This window comes from Acipenser ruthenus, chromosome 39, assembly GCF_902713425.1.
Source record: "Acipenser ruthenus chromosome 39, fAciRut3.2 maternal haplotype, whole genome shotgun sequence".
Taxonomy (NCBI): Eukaryota; Metazoa; Chordata; class Actinopteri; order Acipenseriformes; family Acipenseridae; genus Acipenser; species Acipenser ruthenus.
Genome location: NC_081227.1, coordinates 7,837,010 through 7,855,673, shown reverse-complemented (window position 1 = coordinate 7,855,673; position 18,664 = coordinate 7,837,010). Strand labels below are relative to the sequence as shown.

At 43.1% G+C, this 18,664-nt stretch overlaps 1 protein-coding gene across 5 annotated transcripts in view; it reads left to right on the top strand.

The window, feature by feature from the left end:
* LOC131707276 (major histocompatibility complex class I-related gene protein-like) overlaps positions 1 to 5,402 on the top strand; it is a 49,585-nt gene extending 44,183 nt beyond the window's left edge. For 3 of the 5 annotated variants that reach the window (XM_059009629.1, XM_059009625.1, XM_059009628.1), the window contains 4 exons: positions 909 to 1,019; positions 2,128 to 2,160; positions 2,963 to 3,005; positions 4,245 to 5,402. In XM_059009629.1, the coding sequence (XP_058865612.1) occupies positions 909 to 1,019; positions 2,128 to 2,160; positions 2,963 to 3,005; positions 4,245 to 4,287 (230 nt within the window). In that variant the 3' untranslated portion in view covers positions 4,288 to 5,402. The remainder of the gene's footprint in view (positions 1 to 908; positions 1,020 to 2,127; positions 2,161 to 2,962; positions 3,006 to 4,244) is intronic. The other 2 variants (XM_059009626.1, XM_059009627.1) reach the window with 2 other exon arrangements.
* The last annotated feature ends 13,262 nt before the right edge of the window (positions 5,403 to 18,664 follow it).

Below are 18,664 nucleotides of genomic sequence, written 5' to 3'. Positions count from 1 at the left end.
ACATGTGCAACTATGGTAAAAGTAAGGTCAAGCACAGGCAAGCATGGCAAAGCCCAGAGCATTAGGGTAAACTGCTAAAACAAGGTACAGTGAAACCTGTACAATCCAGGGTCGCTTGGGACTGGAAAATTGTGCCGGATTATACAGTGTGCTGGATTAGACAGGGTGTCGGATTAGACAGGGTGCCGGATTAGACAGGGTGCTGGATTTTAGAGTTATTGAAAAAAATCGAATACTGTACCATTCATTTCAATTGGGATTGTAGAGGGGATCACACCATTCATTTCAATAGGGATTGTAGAGGGGAGCACACCATTCATTTCAATAGGGATTGTAGAGGGGAGCACACCATTCATTTCAATAGGGATTGTAGAGGGGAGCACACCATTCATTTCAATAGGGATTGTAGAGGGGAGCACACCATTCATTTCAATAGGGATTGTAGAGAGGATCACACCATTCATTTCAATAGGGATTGTAGAGGGGAGCACACCATTCATTTCAATAGGGATTGTAAAGGGGAGCACACCATTCATTTCAATAGGGATTGTAGAGAGGATCACACCATTCATTTCAATAGAGATTGTAGAGGGGAGCACACCATTCATTTCAATAGGGATTGTAGAGGGGAGCACACCATTCATTTCAATAGGGATTGTAGAGGGGAGCACACCATTCATTTCAATAGGGATTTGGTCGGGACCCGTAAATCATGCTGAATTACAGAGAATCCCGGTTTGTAGAGGGGCCGGATTAGACTGGTTTTACTGGAAATGCTAAATGACTGTGGTAAACTTTCACAGCACTGGTATTACTGTGCTTTAAATAGAGCCTGATTCCCGCTGCAGGGATGTGGGTCATTATCTTCACTGATTGCTTTTGCTAAACAGTCTCCTGTGTGTTTGCAGTTCCAGAGGCTGCTCTCAACATGGGGTTTGTTGCTGCTGGTGTGCTGGCTGCTCTGGGTCTGATCATCGCAGTGATCATAGGAGCTCTCATCTGGAAGAAAAGAGCATCAGGTGAGAGAGAGGGAGTTGTGTTCTGTATGTACAGAATAGACATGATGGAGACATGAAATATACATATTTATGAGATTAACTGAACAAACTCCCATTTCTAGATTATCACAGTCTTTTAATGCCCTGGTCTCTCCTGCAGTAAATGTGTAAAAGGTGCCTGTACTAGTCTTTGCACTGGGCTGCTGATTCCTCCATGTAGGAATCTGAAGAGATGTCTTCCACAGTCCTCTCTGGGCTCAGCTTTCAGCTGGCCTTAAAGTTTAGGTTCTGAATAAACTGCTGCCAGCACTGGGGCAGTGAGGGTCGATAGAGCCCTAACTCCTGAAACAGCTAACCAAGGATTTGAACCACTGATGGCACTCCAGATTTGCAGAGTACTGGAAACGTTACCCAACATGAGTTTAACACACATGCTATGCTCTTGGAAAACAACATGATGATAATGTGTGCTTATAAGCTCAACGGGACTCTTCCAGGTGCCGATAAGGACATGAATCTAGTATTTTAGAAGTGCTTTACAGCAAGAACCCACACATCAGTGACACAGAGGCTGAATGCAGCATATAGCTAGACCTGCTGTACATTCTCTCAGTCTTTATCTCATTGCAATCGGTGGAACTCAAGGAAACCGGGATATTTTGGGAGACCCTGGACAGGGACACTGACCCACAATTTCAGGGCAGTCCTGTCCAAAGCTGGACAAGTCACCCTGGTCACTAAAGGAGAAATGACTCGAGCCCCCAGTCATGACTTTACTTGGGCTACTATTTGTGTTCTTTTAATGCGTGAAAAATAAAAATTGCACATGAAGGAGAGTAACTGGCAGAATCTTCAGAAAAATATCTGCTGTGGTTTTAGTGCACGAGGTCAGAGTTTCTGTGTGATTTTAGTGAGTGCTTTTAGCAATGAATCTCAACAGGGTCCTATAAAGCGGGGCTGGGTGCAGGGAAAGTGAATCCAGCCCTGGCATGTGTGCTCTAATAACATGAGTGCAATCACAACCTTCTCCAGTGTCTGGAATAATGACAATACATTTCTCAATGATATGAAGCTGCTGATAGATTCACTTGTAAATACAGTAACCCTGAGTTTTGTAATTCACTCCTAGGTGCCAGGAGACCTGACTACACACCAGCACAGAGTATTTTAGATGTGTTTTAATTGTATGGATTTAAGTAGAAGAAATAAAACACTTCTAATGTGTTGAAGATCAAGGCTGGAGAAAAACAAACAGAATTGAATTCAAGAATTACAATTTAAAAGACGACTCTGAATTTGTTATAGGGGTTAGAATGCAGTTCTTTCAATACTGTTCTTGTGAACAATTTAACTTGCGCTACATGAAAACCAATCTGTAGAAACTGCCTGAACCTTCTTAATGTCATTTCTATGGTTGAGAGTTGTAATCTATGTGTTTCTGCAGAGCTGTCTCTACCTGGTTTGCTCTGCTTTTAGGAGCTCATTGTTTTCTATGGTTCAGAGTTGTAATCTATGTGTTTCTGCAGAGCTGTCTCTACCTGGTTTGCTCTGCTTTTAGGAGCTCATTGTTTTCTATGGTTCAGAGTTGTAATCTATGTGTTTCTGCAGAGCTGTCTCTACCTGGTTTGCTCTGCTTTTAGGAGCTCATTGTTTTCTATGGTTCAGAGTTGTAATCTATGTGTTTCTGCAGAGCTGTCTCTACCTGGTTTGCTCTGCTTTTAGGAGCTCATTGTTTTCTATGGTTCAGAGTTGTAATCTATGTGTTTCTGCAGAGCTGTCTCTACCTGGTTTGCTCTGCTTTTAGGAGCTCATTGTTTTCTAATGCCACACCTGCTAGATACTAAACTACAGTAACATTCAAATATAAACCCAAGTGAGAAGGGCTTTACAGACTCTTCTATGAAAGATCTCCTCATTCCTGGTGTCTGCTTCTATTAATTTTATTATTATTATTATTATTTCAGCAAAGGAACAAAGTGATGCTTCATCCAACTCCACCAACGACAGGTTAAGATACATTTTCATGCACTTTTAATTACTTTAACTTAATTGTGTTTTGTTCTTTTTCTAAATCAATCAATCATCACCCCAAAAAGATATATTAAAACAGCACTGCTTACATTTCAAAATATGTACTGTTTTTGTTCAATTGAATGAAGGGCTTTTTAAAGTTCTGTACTTGAACTCACAGTATTCTCTTGAGAACCAGCTGTAACCTGTGGTTTAAGATTGGTTCTATAGCCTGTGGTTTGCTATTTAAGTTGACAGTTGCCTGACTCTTCTGAGCTACATGAGATTTTGGGTTTCCTGTGAGTCTCACATGAATAACGGACGCCAATGTCAAAAGTACGCTTGTGGGTCCCCTTCTTAATCAAATGTGTTGATTGTAAATCTATTCTCATGTTTCATGTGACATCTTCCTGCTAAACTTGAGAAAGATGATAACAGCTTGTGAAAATTGATACTGCATGTAAACCTGGCCAGTGACGTGCACTGATACTGCAGCATGGACTTGATAGGACAGAGCACAGCACACCAACAAGGAGGGTAGAGTTCAGAGGAGAGCCTGAGAGCGCTCCTGCTTCTCACTGATACTCCAGCATTGTCTTGATAGGACAGAGCACAGCACACCAACAAGGAGGGTAGAGTTCAGAGGAGAGCCTGAGAGCGCTCCTGCTTCTCACTGATACTCCAGCATTGTCTTGATAGGACAGAGCACAGCACACCAACAAGGAGGGTAGAGTTCAGAGGAGAGCCTGAGAGCACTCCTGCTTCTCACTGATACTCCAGCATTGTCTTGATAGGACAGTCAGTAAAGAGCCTGATGCTTGTAGGGATAGTTCAGAGCGCCGGCTCTTTTCTACCCATCTCATCAGTCATGATGTTTGAAGAGGTAGGACCTACTAATTTGAGACAAGGATGTGTCACACATTTCTGTGTTATTGAGAATTAAATCTATATCGGACTCTTCTGACTGATCTCATCTGTTTTAATCCCATCACAGCTTATACATTATTGGGTATAATTTTCATTCTGTTCACAGCAGAGTAAAATGAGCCTCCATCTTCTGTAAGGATGAAACGGTGTGACTGTAACAGAGGTGCAGGGAGCAGCAGTTAGGATTTTGAGTTGTTTCTTGCTAGTTTTGAGGGTGCAAACACAAACACAGTCTGGCTCCATTGTGCTTTTCTCACCCATGTGCTTTACTAACCACAGTCTCTTTGTTCCATGTCTGTATTGTTCCAGGTGTGACCCCATTGCAGAGAAGCTGATGACACAGACAGAATAAACGACTCAGCTGAGGCTTCATCTTTTCCACTTCATTGTGCCTGATATTACCACACAGAGCGATCGCACAAACCAATAGACAAGGAAGCTGTGTGGCAGCCGTCTGTGTCAAATTAAGAATGTGAAGTCATTTGTAGAATTATTTTATGTCATGTATTACTATTTTACGGAAGTGTTGAAATGTACAGAAGATGTTCACTTTTCAGCGTACCTGTAATATTTCTGTAAATAGTAAATATATATATATATATATATATATATATATATATATATATATATATATATATATATATATATATATATATATTAGTGTCACTTCTTTAACTTCTTTCAGTCTAAAATAATGTAATGAGTCAAACTCTCTGAAAAAACATTCTTTAAATAACTCAAGTGAAGCTTTCTGAGGAGCATCTTCAAATGTGATCAAGAGTATCATGTGAAGCATAAATGTGTTTGTGAGGGCTGGGAGCCCCGCACATGAAAAGAGGGCAGGGCGAAGCTCTGTGTAAAATGTACTTGTTTTGTATTTTGCTTTAAATGTATTATTTGTTTATTTTAGAACAGGGTACCCCTCCGCTGCTGTGCAGTTTATCATTTTGTATTTATTATTATTATTATTATTATTATTATTATTATTATTATTATTATTATTATTATTATTATTATTATTATTTTATTATTATTATTATTTGTAAATGTGAGGGTGAAGAGTCGTAGGTTTTGTTTGGCAGCGTGGATGGGAAGCCCCATCCACAATTTTACAACCTCGTGGTGATGTGTGGCTGTCGCTAGTGCGTTGTTAAACTAGCCGGCAGTCACACATAATTAATAAACTGGTGCAGATTGTGGCCGAGGGGTAATAGAATCATTACTAGCTAGTTAAACCCCTCGGTGCGGTATATAAACCTGCAGCGCTCTCAGTTGGGGGTGGAGAACGCGAGCGAGAGAAGACGTCTGAAACAAAAGAAACTAAGAAACCTAGGATCAGTGAAGGCTGCTGCCCAGCCTGACTTGTCTTCCTCAGTGTTGGTGATGTTGTTTTGTTTGATTTATTTTTACTGTGTGTTTATTCTTGTTATTTAAATAAACGGCGCTGCAGCGTCTTTGTGCACTGCAGTATTTCTCCTTTGTGTTTCTTCCTGCGTCTGGCCTGACGTCACCACACGGCTACCCTGTCACAGTCTTTATTGTACAGTCAGCAATACAAGATGAAACCCATCAAAAACAACAACATACAAATGTGTATCTAAAGATAATCATTATTTATTAAACACGCTTTACAAGATGCTGAGCATGGAGCTGCTTAAGCCTGTGGAAAGCACTAATAGATTTCAATATTCAATAAAACATTTCCAAGCCTCTGAAATAATACCTTGAGGCAGGAGGTAACAGTGTACATGAATGGAGCTTTCTTCATATTGTACCGCTGAACTCAACAGGAATGTAACAGTTTAACAACTTTCCTAAAGAGACGTGTGTTCCTGACTATGAGACTGTGAGGAACGTCTTGGAACATTTAGGGCTCTATTCTCAGGGTTCTGCACCAGTCTAACATGAACTCCAATATTATAATGAAGCTGAAAAACACCTGAACAGTTCTACAAAACTATACTAGTGTATGAGGGCTTTTTAATTAGACTGCAGTAACATGCTGTGACAATACAGTAGACCACTTAATGTAGGATCAGAACGGGGTTAGTTAAGTAGATCTGCGGGGGCACCTCTAAAATCAACACTTTACATTCATGCAATGGGTAAAGAACAAATAGATCAGAACAGACATCTTGCTTGACTGTTATTCTCTTGTTTTGCAGTATTTCATACGTTACGTGGTTGTCTGACAGACATTAGCATCGTGGTAACTACATTGTAGAGTAGAGAGAGACTCAGAGACAGGGAGCTGGGGTGTAATAATAATAGCTTGAATTTATTACAGCGCCCTTCACACCTAGCTGGGGTGTAAGCTCTCATGCACACATTTAATAACAAATAGAAACAGAACAAACAAATATGGTTCAGTGACCAAACAAAAGGTTCAAACGAAACACAGAGAAAGCATCAATGACAATACCTCTTGTAGCCAGGCTGGGCGGAGCCTTCACTGACTTGCTTCCTCAAACTCCCTTCTCCCCAGAGGATTTCCTCTCTCTTAAATACATGTGGCCATCCCCAAATTGGCAATCGATTATCCAGTTTGGGAATGGCCACATTCCTGCAGGGATGGGAATGAGCCCCATCCCAACACACATTATTTACACAGGCAGGGCTTCTGCCACACGGCCCGTCAGAATACTGAATCCATAAATCCACAAAATAGTGCACCTGTCTTCAATGGGTTTCATGGTAATCTGCTCCCTTTGCTTTATTATATGTGTTGACGAGATTTATGTAGATGTTGATCTTCTGGGAAACTGAAGTGAACACGAGATCCCGAATGAGTCTGAATCGGACACCAATGATTAATTAAAGAAGTGAATCAAGGCAAAGGTAAGAATTCAAATCAATTCAAACTCTCTGTTCTGATCGCTCCGCTGCTTCTCCCTGAACTACAGCGTTTCCCTCTCCCATTCTGAAAATAAATAGTATCTTAAAATATCTTAAACTTTCAGCTTTTTTAATAAGATGTGGTTGTTAAATGGATGTTTTGTTGCCGCTGCCTCGTCTCTGTGCGTTCTTCTCTGGTCGATTGCATCTCCTGCCCTGTCTGCTGCCGTGGGTCTCACCCCCTGTGCAGCTGTGTGGTCTGATGCAGAGTATTTATAAATGCATCTCCACAATTCCTGCAGTACCTTTCTCTCCACATCAGTGTGTCCAGGTACGATGGGATCATCTCTTCTGCTGTGCCCTGCATTGTATTAAATTGTTTCTTAAATTCCTGCAGTACCTTTCTCTCCACATCAGTGTGTCCAGGTACGATGGGATCATCTCTTCTGCTGTGCCCAGCATTGTATTAAATTGTTTCTTAAATTCCTGCAGTACCTTTCTCTCCACATCAGTGTGTCCAGGTACGATGGGATCATCTCTTCTGCTGTGCCCAGCATTGTATTAAATTGTTTCTTAAATTCCTGCCGCAGCTTTCTCTCCACATCAGTGTGTCCAGGTACGATGGGATCATCTCTTCTGCTGTGCCCTGCATTGTTTTAAATTGTTTCTTAACACGGGCCAGTAGTTCTCCACGTTGTCCAGCAGTAAACTGTAAAGTCAGTTTGATAAGTAACAGGGTATTCCATAATGCAAATAACGTCTGTCTCGCCACTGTGAAGCGGTAGCACAAATCTGGTCTGGATGACTCCTTACCCTGCATAACAAAGGATGATTACAAAAACAGCAGCACTGTCACCTGATACTGTCGCAGGTCTTGTGAGGAAGGGTCTGCGTGATTTCAAGGCAGACTCATTTGTGCTGAGTCATGATGGAAATAGCCAGTAATATCAAACCAAGAATTACAGGAAGTGTCACGAATCAAATAAAGAAAAACTGCACTTTCAATGGCAATGTTCAATTCAACATCTATAAATCGCTTTTTTTAAATTAATGCATTTCTGGGTTTTTTTTGTTGTTGTTTTTTTAAGTTATATGGAACTATTTTTTCTTATCTCAGTTTCAGGTGGAAGGATATTTAATAAAAATTACTTTTTTGTTAATTAAAAACGCTTTTACTTTATTTTTTCATATTTTGTAAGAGCAATAATGCACTTCAGGGTGTGTGATATACTCCAACATCAGCATGCCCCAGGCGGGTCAAGCCACTCGGCTTCACCTCGTGATATGCACCGCGCCCGGGGAGTGGTGATATTAGAGTGTAACACACACCCTGTCGTGCCTTATAGCATATTAGATCTGTCTATCCCGTTTCTCTAATCCTTTCAAATGCAGTTCACATTCCATCTGCTGCCACATCTGCAAATTCTTGGTTTAGCTGAACATCAGACATCACTGTTTCTTTTGCTACAGTGTTCAAGCAGCTTCGTAACTCTACGGCTAAGTGCTGTTCATGAAGTCTAGTTTTCTTTATGGATTTCAATGGCTTTTTTATATTTGATCTTGAGCGCTTTCAATTTCTCTTCTAATTCTTTGCACACTTGCATGAAGTCTTCCTTATATTTTTCACAAGGTACACATTGCCAGCTTTTCTCATATAATAGTCAGTCAGATTCCTCTGAATTATATTTTCATCTCTTTCCAGTTCAGAAAATGTTTCCTCTTTTAAACTGTCGAGAACTTTGTCAAGATTTGAGAGTTGTGGTTCTGATCTTGATTTCTGATTCTGTGCTTGTTTCCTTCGGAGGTACACGCTGTAACACACTGGAATATTTTGCGAATTGGGTAAAAAAAGACCATTTCAAATATATCAATATCAGCGCTTAGTCATGCTGATAATACCACCAGCAATAACAGACTCGTAGAAATGAAAGATGCCTTCGCTGTTTTAGTTTTTCCAGTGCTTCGAGGTGCTATGGTATGATAAGGAACTATATTAATTTAAAGCAGGGTCAGTATTTTATTTGATTATATATATATATATATATAATAAAATAAATAATAATAAGTGTATGCAGGCTAACTAATCAATTTAAAGCAAATCAAAACTAATTTACATCTAAATCAGTCATAGAAAGGCAAGCTGTCAGTCAAAGCAATCAGGTTGCCCCAAGCAGGCAACGCACACATCAAAAGAGCCACGGCCAAATATTATTTATTTCTTAGCAGACGCCCTTATCCAGGGCGACTTACAGTCGTAAACAAATACATTTCAAGACTCACAGTGCAAGTAATAACACAATTAAGAGCAAGATAAATACAATGACTTTGGTTCTAGCAAGTACAAGTATGACAAAATACGATTCAATAACGGAGCAGATAACAGTGTCAGTGATAGTTACATCAGGATATAATTAAATACAAAATACTACAGATTAAATAACACTTGACAGATTATAGTACTCTAAAGTACAGGATTAAATGCAGTACAATAGGGGGCAGATAAGAGCAAGTAAAGCGCATTTAAGGAAGGGTGATAAGTGTCCCGGGGGAAAAACAGAGGAGTTCTACAGGTGCTGTCTGAAGAGGTGAGTCTTGAGGCGGCGGAAGGTGGTCATGGACTGGGCAGTCCTGTCATCTGTAGGAAGGTCATTCCACCACTGCGGGGCGAGGGTGGAGAAGGAGCAGGCTCTGGAGGCAGGGGAGCGTAGAGGAGGTAGAGCCAGTCTTCTAGTGCAGGAGGAGCGGAGAGGTTGAGTGGGGGTGTAGGGAGAGATGAGGGTCTGGAGGTAGCTGGGTGCAGTCTGATCAAGGCATCTGTAGGCGAGTACAAGAGTCTTGAACTGGATGCGAGCGGTGATCGGGAGACAGTGGAGTGAGCGGAGCAGTGGACTTGCATGGGAGAAGCGAGGCAGAGAGAACACCAGGCGAGCAGCGGAGTTCTGGATGAGCTGGAGTGGAAGGGTGGCGGACGCAGGGAGGCCAGCCAGGAGGGAGTTGCAGTAGTCTAGGCAGGAGAGTACCAGGGCCTGGACCAGGAGCTGGGTAGCACAGTTGGTGAGGAAGGGTCGGATTTTTTGGATGTTGCTCGGGAAGAATCGGCAAGTGCGTGCCAGAGTGGAGATGTGCTGGGAATAAGAGAGGCAGGGGTCCAGGGTGACTCCGAGGTTCTTAGCTGAGGAGGGAGAGAGTGTGGTAGATTCCAGAGGAACAGAGATAGAGAGATCAGAAGAGGGGGAGGAGGAGGAGGAGGGAAAGAAAAGGAGGTCAGATTTAGAGAGGTTGAGTTTGCGGTGATGCGAGTGCATCCAGGAGGAGATAGCAGACAGACAGGTAGAGATATGGGAGGGGATGGTGGAGTCAGAGGGGGGGGGGAGGAGAGGAAAATCTGAGCATCATCAGCATAGAAATGGTATGAGAAACCATAGGATGCGATGAGGGGGCCCAGGGAGCGGGTGTAGAGAGAGAACAGGAGAGGACCCAAGACTGACCCTTGGGGGACTCCTGTTGAGAGAGGGTGAGGTGTGGAGGTTGAGCCACGTCAGGTTACCTGGTAGGTGTGGTCAGAGAGGTAGGAGGAGAACCAGGCCAGAGCAGTGCCAGAGATTCCCAGGTCACGTGATAGGAAATAAGAGAGCTCTCCAAGCAGGTACACCCAAATAAAGTAAGCGTTCCTCACACACAACAGAATGTACCAGCTTATTTACATGTTTTATACACTTTGGCAGTAAAGTTGACATTTGAAATCACTGTTTCACCAGCACAATAATCACGCTGTGCATCTTTATTTTCTCTTCCTCCAAATGTCTCTTCTCGACACTAGTTTAAGTTCTCCAGAATCTCTGTCAGTGAAGCTGTCATGCAGAATGTGTCATCAGTCACTCTGAGCACACTGTTCACTGCATTATAATACACACTGATGTCTGCAATCACCCAAATATATTTCACTTTTCATACCATATTCTTGAACATATGGTTTATCTGTCCCTTCGTTGTTAAAATGCAACGCAAACGATCTCCACCCCGATTTTAGATTGCACTCCGGGGCTTTACAGGAACTATCGCCGTGGCCAAAGAGACCAAGATGGTGAGATTCTAAAGAAAATAAACCCACTACATTGATTGCTCTTCAGAGGGGATTTGACCCTAGCCTTGCATAAGACCATTCTTACTGCACAGTCATGTGATCTTGTTTTGCCAATCACAGTGTTTAATTTATCCAGTACATTTTATAACTGCACATATTTGCATATATACTCTAGTGCCACTTGACAAAGTTTTCACCACTGTCACAGCAAGGCAAGATCAACAACAAGAACAATGGAGCATGAAGGTCCCACACTTAACTCTGCCCCCGTGTGGGAATCAGGGTGTGGAGCTCACACACATCCCATTGGTCCTCTTCAGCACGCTTCGGACCAAGGCAGGAAAATACAGAGCGGGAAACACAATTACAACAGCGGGAACACAGGGAGGAAACACAATTACAACAGGGAGGAAACACAGGGAGGAAACACAATTACAACAGGGAGGAAACACAGGGAGGAAACACAATTACAACAGCGGGAACACGGGGAGGAAACACAATTACAACAGCGGGAACACAGGGAGGAAACACAATTACAACAGGGAGGAAACACAGGGAGGAAACACAATTACAACAGGGAGGAAACACAGGGAGGAAACACAATTACAACAGGGAGGAAACACAGGGAGGAAACACAATTACAACAGAGGGAACACAGGGAGGAAACACAATTACAACAAAGGGAACACAGGGAGGGAAACACAATTACAACAGCGGGAACACAGGGAGGAAACACAATTACAACAGCGGGAACACAGGGAGGAAACACAATTACAACAGCGGGAACACGGGGAGGAAACACAAGTACAACAGAGGGAACACAGGGAGGAAACACAAGTACAACAGAGGGAACACAGGGAGGGAAACACAATTACAACAGGGAGGAAACACAGGGAGGAAACACAATTACAACAGGGAGGAAACACGGGGAGGAAACACAATTACAACAGCGGGAACACAGGGAGGAAACACAATTACAACAGCGGGAACACAGGGAGGAAACACAATTACAACAGAGGGAACACAGGGAGGAAACACAATTACAACAGAGGGAACACAGGGAGGGAAACACAATTACAACAGAGGGAACACGGGGAGGGAAACACAATTACAACAGAGGGAACACGGGGAGGAAACACAATTACAACAGAGGGAACACAGGGAGGAAACACAATTACAACAGGGAGGAAACACAGGGAGGAAACACAATTACAACAGCGGGAACACAGGGAGGAAACACAATTACAACAGAGGGAACACAGGGAGGAAACACAATTACAACAGAGGGAACACAGGGAGGAAACACAATTACAACAGAGGGAACACAGGGAGGGAAACACAATTACAACAGAGGGAACACAGGGAGGAAACACAATTACAACAGAGGGAATACAGGGAGGGAAACACAATTACAACAGAGGAAACACAGGGAGGGAAACACAATTACAACAGAGGGAACACAGGGAGGAAACACAATTACAACAGCGGGAACACAGGGAGGAAACACAATTACAACAGCGGGAACACAGGGAGGAAACACAATTACAACAGCGGGAACACAGGGAGGGAAACACAATTACAACAGAGGAAACACAGGGAGGGAAACACAATTACAACAGAGGGAACACAGGGAGGGAAACACAATTACAACAGAGGAAACACAGGGAGGGAAACACAATTACAACAGAGGGAACACAGGGAGGAAACACAATTACAACAGAGGGAACACAGGGAGGAAACACAATTACAACAGAGGGAACACGGAGGGAAACACAATTACAACAGCGGGAACACAGGGAGGAAACACAATTACAACAGCGGGAACACAGGGAGGGAAACACAATTACAACAGAGGAAACACAGGGAGGAAACACAATTACAACAGAGGGAACACAGGGAGGAAACACAATTACAACAGAGGGAACACAGGGAGGAAACACAATTACAACAGAGGGAACACAGGGAGGAAACACAATTACAACAGCGGGAACACAGGGAGGAAACACAATTACAACAGCGGGAACACAGGGAGGGAAACACAATTACAACAGCGGGAACACAGGGAGGGAAACACAATTACAACAGGGAGGAAACACAGGGAGGAAACACAATTACAACAGAGGGAACACAGGGAGGGAAACACAATTACAACAGAGGGAACACGGGGAGGAAACACAATTACAACAGCGGGAACACGGGGAGGAAACACAATTACAACAGCGGGAACACGGAGGAAACACAATTACAACAGCGGGAACACAGGGAGGAAACAATTACAACAGCGGGAACACAGGGAGGAAACACAATTACAACACAGGGAGGAAGCACAATTACAACAGAGGGAACACAGGGACGGACACACAATTACAAGAGAGGGAACACGGGGAGGGAAACACAATTACAACAGAGGGAACACAGGGAGGAAACACAATTACAACACAGGGAGGAAGCACAATTACAACAGCGGGAACACAGGGAGGAAACACAATTACAACAGAGGGAACACAGGGAGGAAACACAATTACAACAGGGAGGAAACACAATTACAACAGAGGGAACACAGGGAGGGAAACACAATTACAACAGAGGAAACACAGGGAGGAAACACAATTACAACAGAGGGAACACAGGGAGGAAACACAATTACAACAGAGGGAACACAGGGAGGAAACACAATTACAACAGGGAGGAAACACAATTACAACAGAGGGAACACAGGGAGGGAAACACAATTACAACAGAGGAAACACAGGGAGGAAACACAATTACAACAGAGGGAACACAGGGAGGAAACACAATTACAACAGAGGGAACACAGGGAGGAAACACAATTACAACAGAGGGAACACAGGGAGGAAACACAATTACAACAGAGGGAACACAGGGAGGAAACACAATTACAACAGAGGGAACACAGGGAGGGAAACACAATTACAACAGAGGGAACACAGGGAGGAAACACAATTACAACAGCGGGAACACAGGGAGGGAAACACAATTACAACAGCGGGAACACAGGGAGGAAACACAATTACAACAGAGGGAACACAGGGAGGAAACATAATTACAACAGAGGGAACACAGGGAGGAAACACAATTACAACAGAGGAAACACAGGGAGGAAACACAATTACAACAGAGGGAACACAGGGAGGGAAACACAATTACAACAGAGGGAACACAGGGAGGAAACACAATTACAACAGAGGGAACACAGGGAGGGAAACACAATTACAACAGAGGGAACACGGGGAGGAAACACAATTACAACAGAGAGAACACAGGGAGGAAACACAATTACAACAGAGGGAACACAGGGAGGAAACACAATTACAACAGAGGGAACACAGGGAGGAAACGCAATTACAACAGAGGGAACACAGGGAGGAAACAATTACAACAGCGGGAACACAGGGAGGAAACACAATTACAACACAGGGAGGAAGCACAATTACAACAGAGGGAACACAGGGACGGACACACAATTACAAGAGAGGGAACACGGGGAGGGAAACACAATTACAACAGAGGGAACACAGGGAGGAAACACAATTACAACACAGGGAGGAAGCACAATTACAACAGCGGGAACACAGGGAGGAAACACAATTACAACAGAGGGAACACAGGGAGGAAACACAATTACAACAGGGAGGAAACACAATTACAACAGAGGGAACACAGGGAGGGAAACACAATTACAACAGAGGAAACACAGGGAGGAAACACAATTACAACAGAGGGAACACAGGGAGGAAACACAATTACAACAGAGGGAACACAGGGAGGAAACACAATTACAACAGGGAGGAAACACAATTACAACAGAGGGAACACAGGGAGGGAAACACAATTACAACAGAGGAAACACAGGGAGGAAACACAATTACAACAGAGGGAACACAGGGAGGAAACACAATTACAACAGAGGGAACACAGGGAGGAAACACAATTACAACAGAGGGAACACAGGGAGGAAACACAATTACAACAGAGGGAACACAGGGAGGGAAACACAATTACAACAGAGGAAACACAGGGAGGAAACACAATTACAACAGAGGGAACACAGAGAGGAAACACAATTACAACAGAGGGAACACAGGGAGGGAAACACAATTACAACAGAGGAAACACAGGGAGGGAAACACAATTACAACAGATGGAACACAGGGAGGAAACACAATTACAACAGAGGGAACACAGGGAGGGAAACACAATTACAACAGAGGGAACACGGGGAGGAAACACAATTACAACAGAGGGAACACAGGGAGGGAAACACAATTACAACAGAGGGAACACGGGGAGGAAACACAATTACAACAGAGGGAACACAGGGAGGAAACACAATTACAACAGAGGAAACACAGGGAGGAAACACAATTACAACAGAGGGAACACAGGGAGGAAACACAATTACAACAGAGGGAACACAGGGAGGGAAACACAATTACAACAGAGGGAACACAGGGAGGAAACACAATTACAACAGAGGGAACACAGGGAGGGAAACACAATTACAACAGAGGGAACACAGGGAGGAAACGCAATTACAACAGAGGGAACACAGGGAGGGAAACACAATTACAACAGAGGGAACACAGGGAGGAAACGCAATTACAACAGAGGGAACACAGGGAGGAAACACAATTACAACAGAGGGAACACAGGGAGGAAACACAATTACAACAGAGGAAACACAGGGAGGAAACACAATTACAACAGAGGGAACACAGGGAGGAAACACAATTACAACAGAGGGAACACAGGGAGGGAAACACAATTACAACAGCGGGAACACAGGGAGGAAACACAATTACAACAGAGGGAACACAGGGAGGGAAACTTTGTGTCTCATGTGTAATACACTGGTATGAGTGATGCAATCACACTGTGCTGAGTGTATTTCACAGTCACAGTGTGTAATAATGCTCTGTCTCTCTCCCTTTGTGTCTCATGTGTAATACACTGGTATGAGTGATGCAATCACACTGTGCTGAGTGTATTTCACAGTCACAGTGTGTAATAATGCTCTGTCTCTCTTCCTTTGTGTCTCATGTGTAATACACTGGTATGAGTGATGCAATCACACTGTGCTGAGTGTATTTCACAGTCACAGTGTGTAATAATGCTCTGTCTCTCTTCCTTTGTGTCTCATGTGTCTTTCTCCCTTGGCTGCACAAATTCAGTCTGGCTTTTTGGTTGTAAACATTAGTTTTGGTTTAACGAAAACTGACTGGATGTCAAAAATAGCTGGAAGAGTTGATATAAAAAACAAACTAATCATAACTAATGACTTGCATCCCTCAGTTTATTAATATTATTTATTTCTTAGCAGACACCCTAATCCAGGGCGATTTACAATTGTTACAAGATATCACATTATATTTACATACAATTACCCATTCATACAGTTGTTTTTTTACTGGAGCAATCTAGGTAAATTACCTTGCTCATGGTTACAGCAGCAGTGACCCCCATCTGGGATTGAACCCACAACCCTCCGGTCAAGAGTCCATAGCCCTAACCACTACTCCACACTGCTTAATACAGTTTAATGCAATAAATACATATACATATATATTATAAAAAATAATAGATGGGCTTCAGTGAGTTACAGAAAAATAATTCCATCTAGGGTTTCTGTGACATCACAAACTACAAGACCGTTGAGTTTATAAACTGTCACAGAACACCAAGATGGAATTGTTTTCCTGTAACTTACTGAAGAGGCCCATCTGTTATTTTTTAATACATGGATATTAGTATCTATAAAAAAAACAAAAAAAAACAACAATAAAATGGGTGTTGATGTTCAAATTACGAGTGAATTTAGATGCCAGTATTGAAGATGAGGTTCAGCAGTGCAGTAGGGTTTATTAACTTAGTGTTTCAGTTCTGTACAGACATTCTGCGTTCGTGTTTCGGTCCTGTACAGACGTTCTGCGTTCGTATTTCGGTTCTGTACAGACGTTCTGCGTTCGTGTTTCGGTCCTGTACAGACGTTCTGCGTTCGTGTTTCGGTCCTGTACAGACGTTCTGCGTTCGTGTTTCGGTTCTGTACAGACGTTCTGCGTTCGTGTTTCGGTCCTGTACAGACGTTCTGCGTTCGTGTTTCGGTCCTGTACAGACGTTCTGCGTTCGTGTTTCGGTCCTGTACAGACGTTCTGCGTTAGTGATTCAGTTCTGCACAGACGTTCTGAGTTAGTGTTTCCGTGCTGTACAGACGTTCTGCGTTCGTGTTTCAGCGCTGTACAGACGTTCTGCGTTCGTGTTTCAGCGCTGTACAGACGTTCTGCGTTCGTGTTTCAGCGCTGTACAGACGTTCTGCGTTCGTGTTTCAGTTCTGCACAGACGTTCTGCGTTAGTGATTCAGTTCTGTACAGACGTTCTGCGTTCGTGTTTCAGCGCTGTACAGACGTTCTGCGTTCGTGTTTCAGTTCTGCACAGACGTTCTGCGTTAGTGATTCAGTTCTGTACAGACGTTCTGCGTTCGTGTTTCGGTCCTGTACAGACGTTCTGCGTTCGTGTTTCGGTTCTGTACAGACGTTCTGCGTTCGTGTTTCGGTTCTGTACAGACGTTCTGCGTTCGTGTTTCGGTCCTGTACAGACGTTCTGCGTTCGTGTTTCGGTCCTGTACAGACGTTCTGCGTTCGTGTTTCAGTTCTGCAGACGTTCTGCGTTCGTGTTTCAGTTCTGCACAGACGTTCTGCGTTAGTGATTCAGTTCTGTACAGACGTTCTGAGTTAGTGTTTCCGTGCTGTACAGACGTTCTGCGTTCGTGTTTCAGCGCTGTACAGACGTTCTGCGTTCGTGTTTCAGCGCTGTACAGACGTTCTGCGTTCGTGTTTCAGCGCTGTACAGACGTTCTGCGTTCGTGTTTCAGTGCTGTACAGACGTTCTGCGTTCGTGTTTCAGCGCTGTACAGACGTTCTGCGTTCGTGTTTCAGTGCTGTACAGACGTTCTGCGTTCGTGTTTCAGTTCTGCACAGACGTTCTGCGTTAGTGATTCAGCTCTGTACAGACGTTCTGCGTTCGTGTTTCAGCGCTGTACAGACGTTCTGCGTTCGTGTTTCAGTTCTGCACAGACGTTCTGCGTTAGTGATTCAGTTCTGTACAGACGTTCTGCGTTCGTGTTTCAGCGCTGTACAGACGTTCTGCGTTAGTGTTTCAGTTCTGCACAGACGTTCTGCGTTAGTGATTCAGTTCTGTACAGACGTTCTGCGTTCGTGTTTCAGCGCTGTACAGACGTTCTGCGTTCGTGTTTCAGTTCTGCACAGACGTTCTGCGTTAGTGATTCAGTTCTGTACAGACGTTCTGCGTTCGTGTTTCAGTTCTGCACAGACGTTCTGCGTTCGTGTTTCAGTTCTGCACAGACGTTCTGCGTTAGTGATTCAGTTCTGTACAGACGTTCTGCGTTCGTGTTTCAGCGCTGTACAGACGTTCTGCGTTAGTGTTTCAGTTCTGCACAGACGTTCTGCGTTAGTGATTCAGTTCTGTACAGACGTTCTGAGTCGTTATCCGTTAGTGCTTCAGCTTTGTTTGGACGGTCGCCTTTACCTTGTTTCTTTAAATTTTTCCTCAGGTATCTGTTACTATTACACACAAGATGAAGTCTGCCAGGTGTCAGCCCAATATATTATATATATATATATATATATATATATATATATATACACACACATATATATACATATGTACACATTATATATATATATATATATATATATATATACACATATACATATATATATATATATATATATATATATATATATATATATATATATATATATATATAGATAGA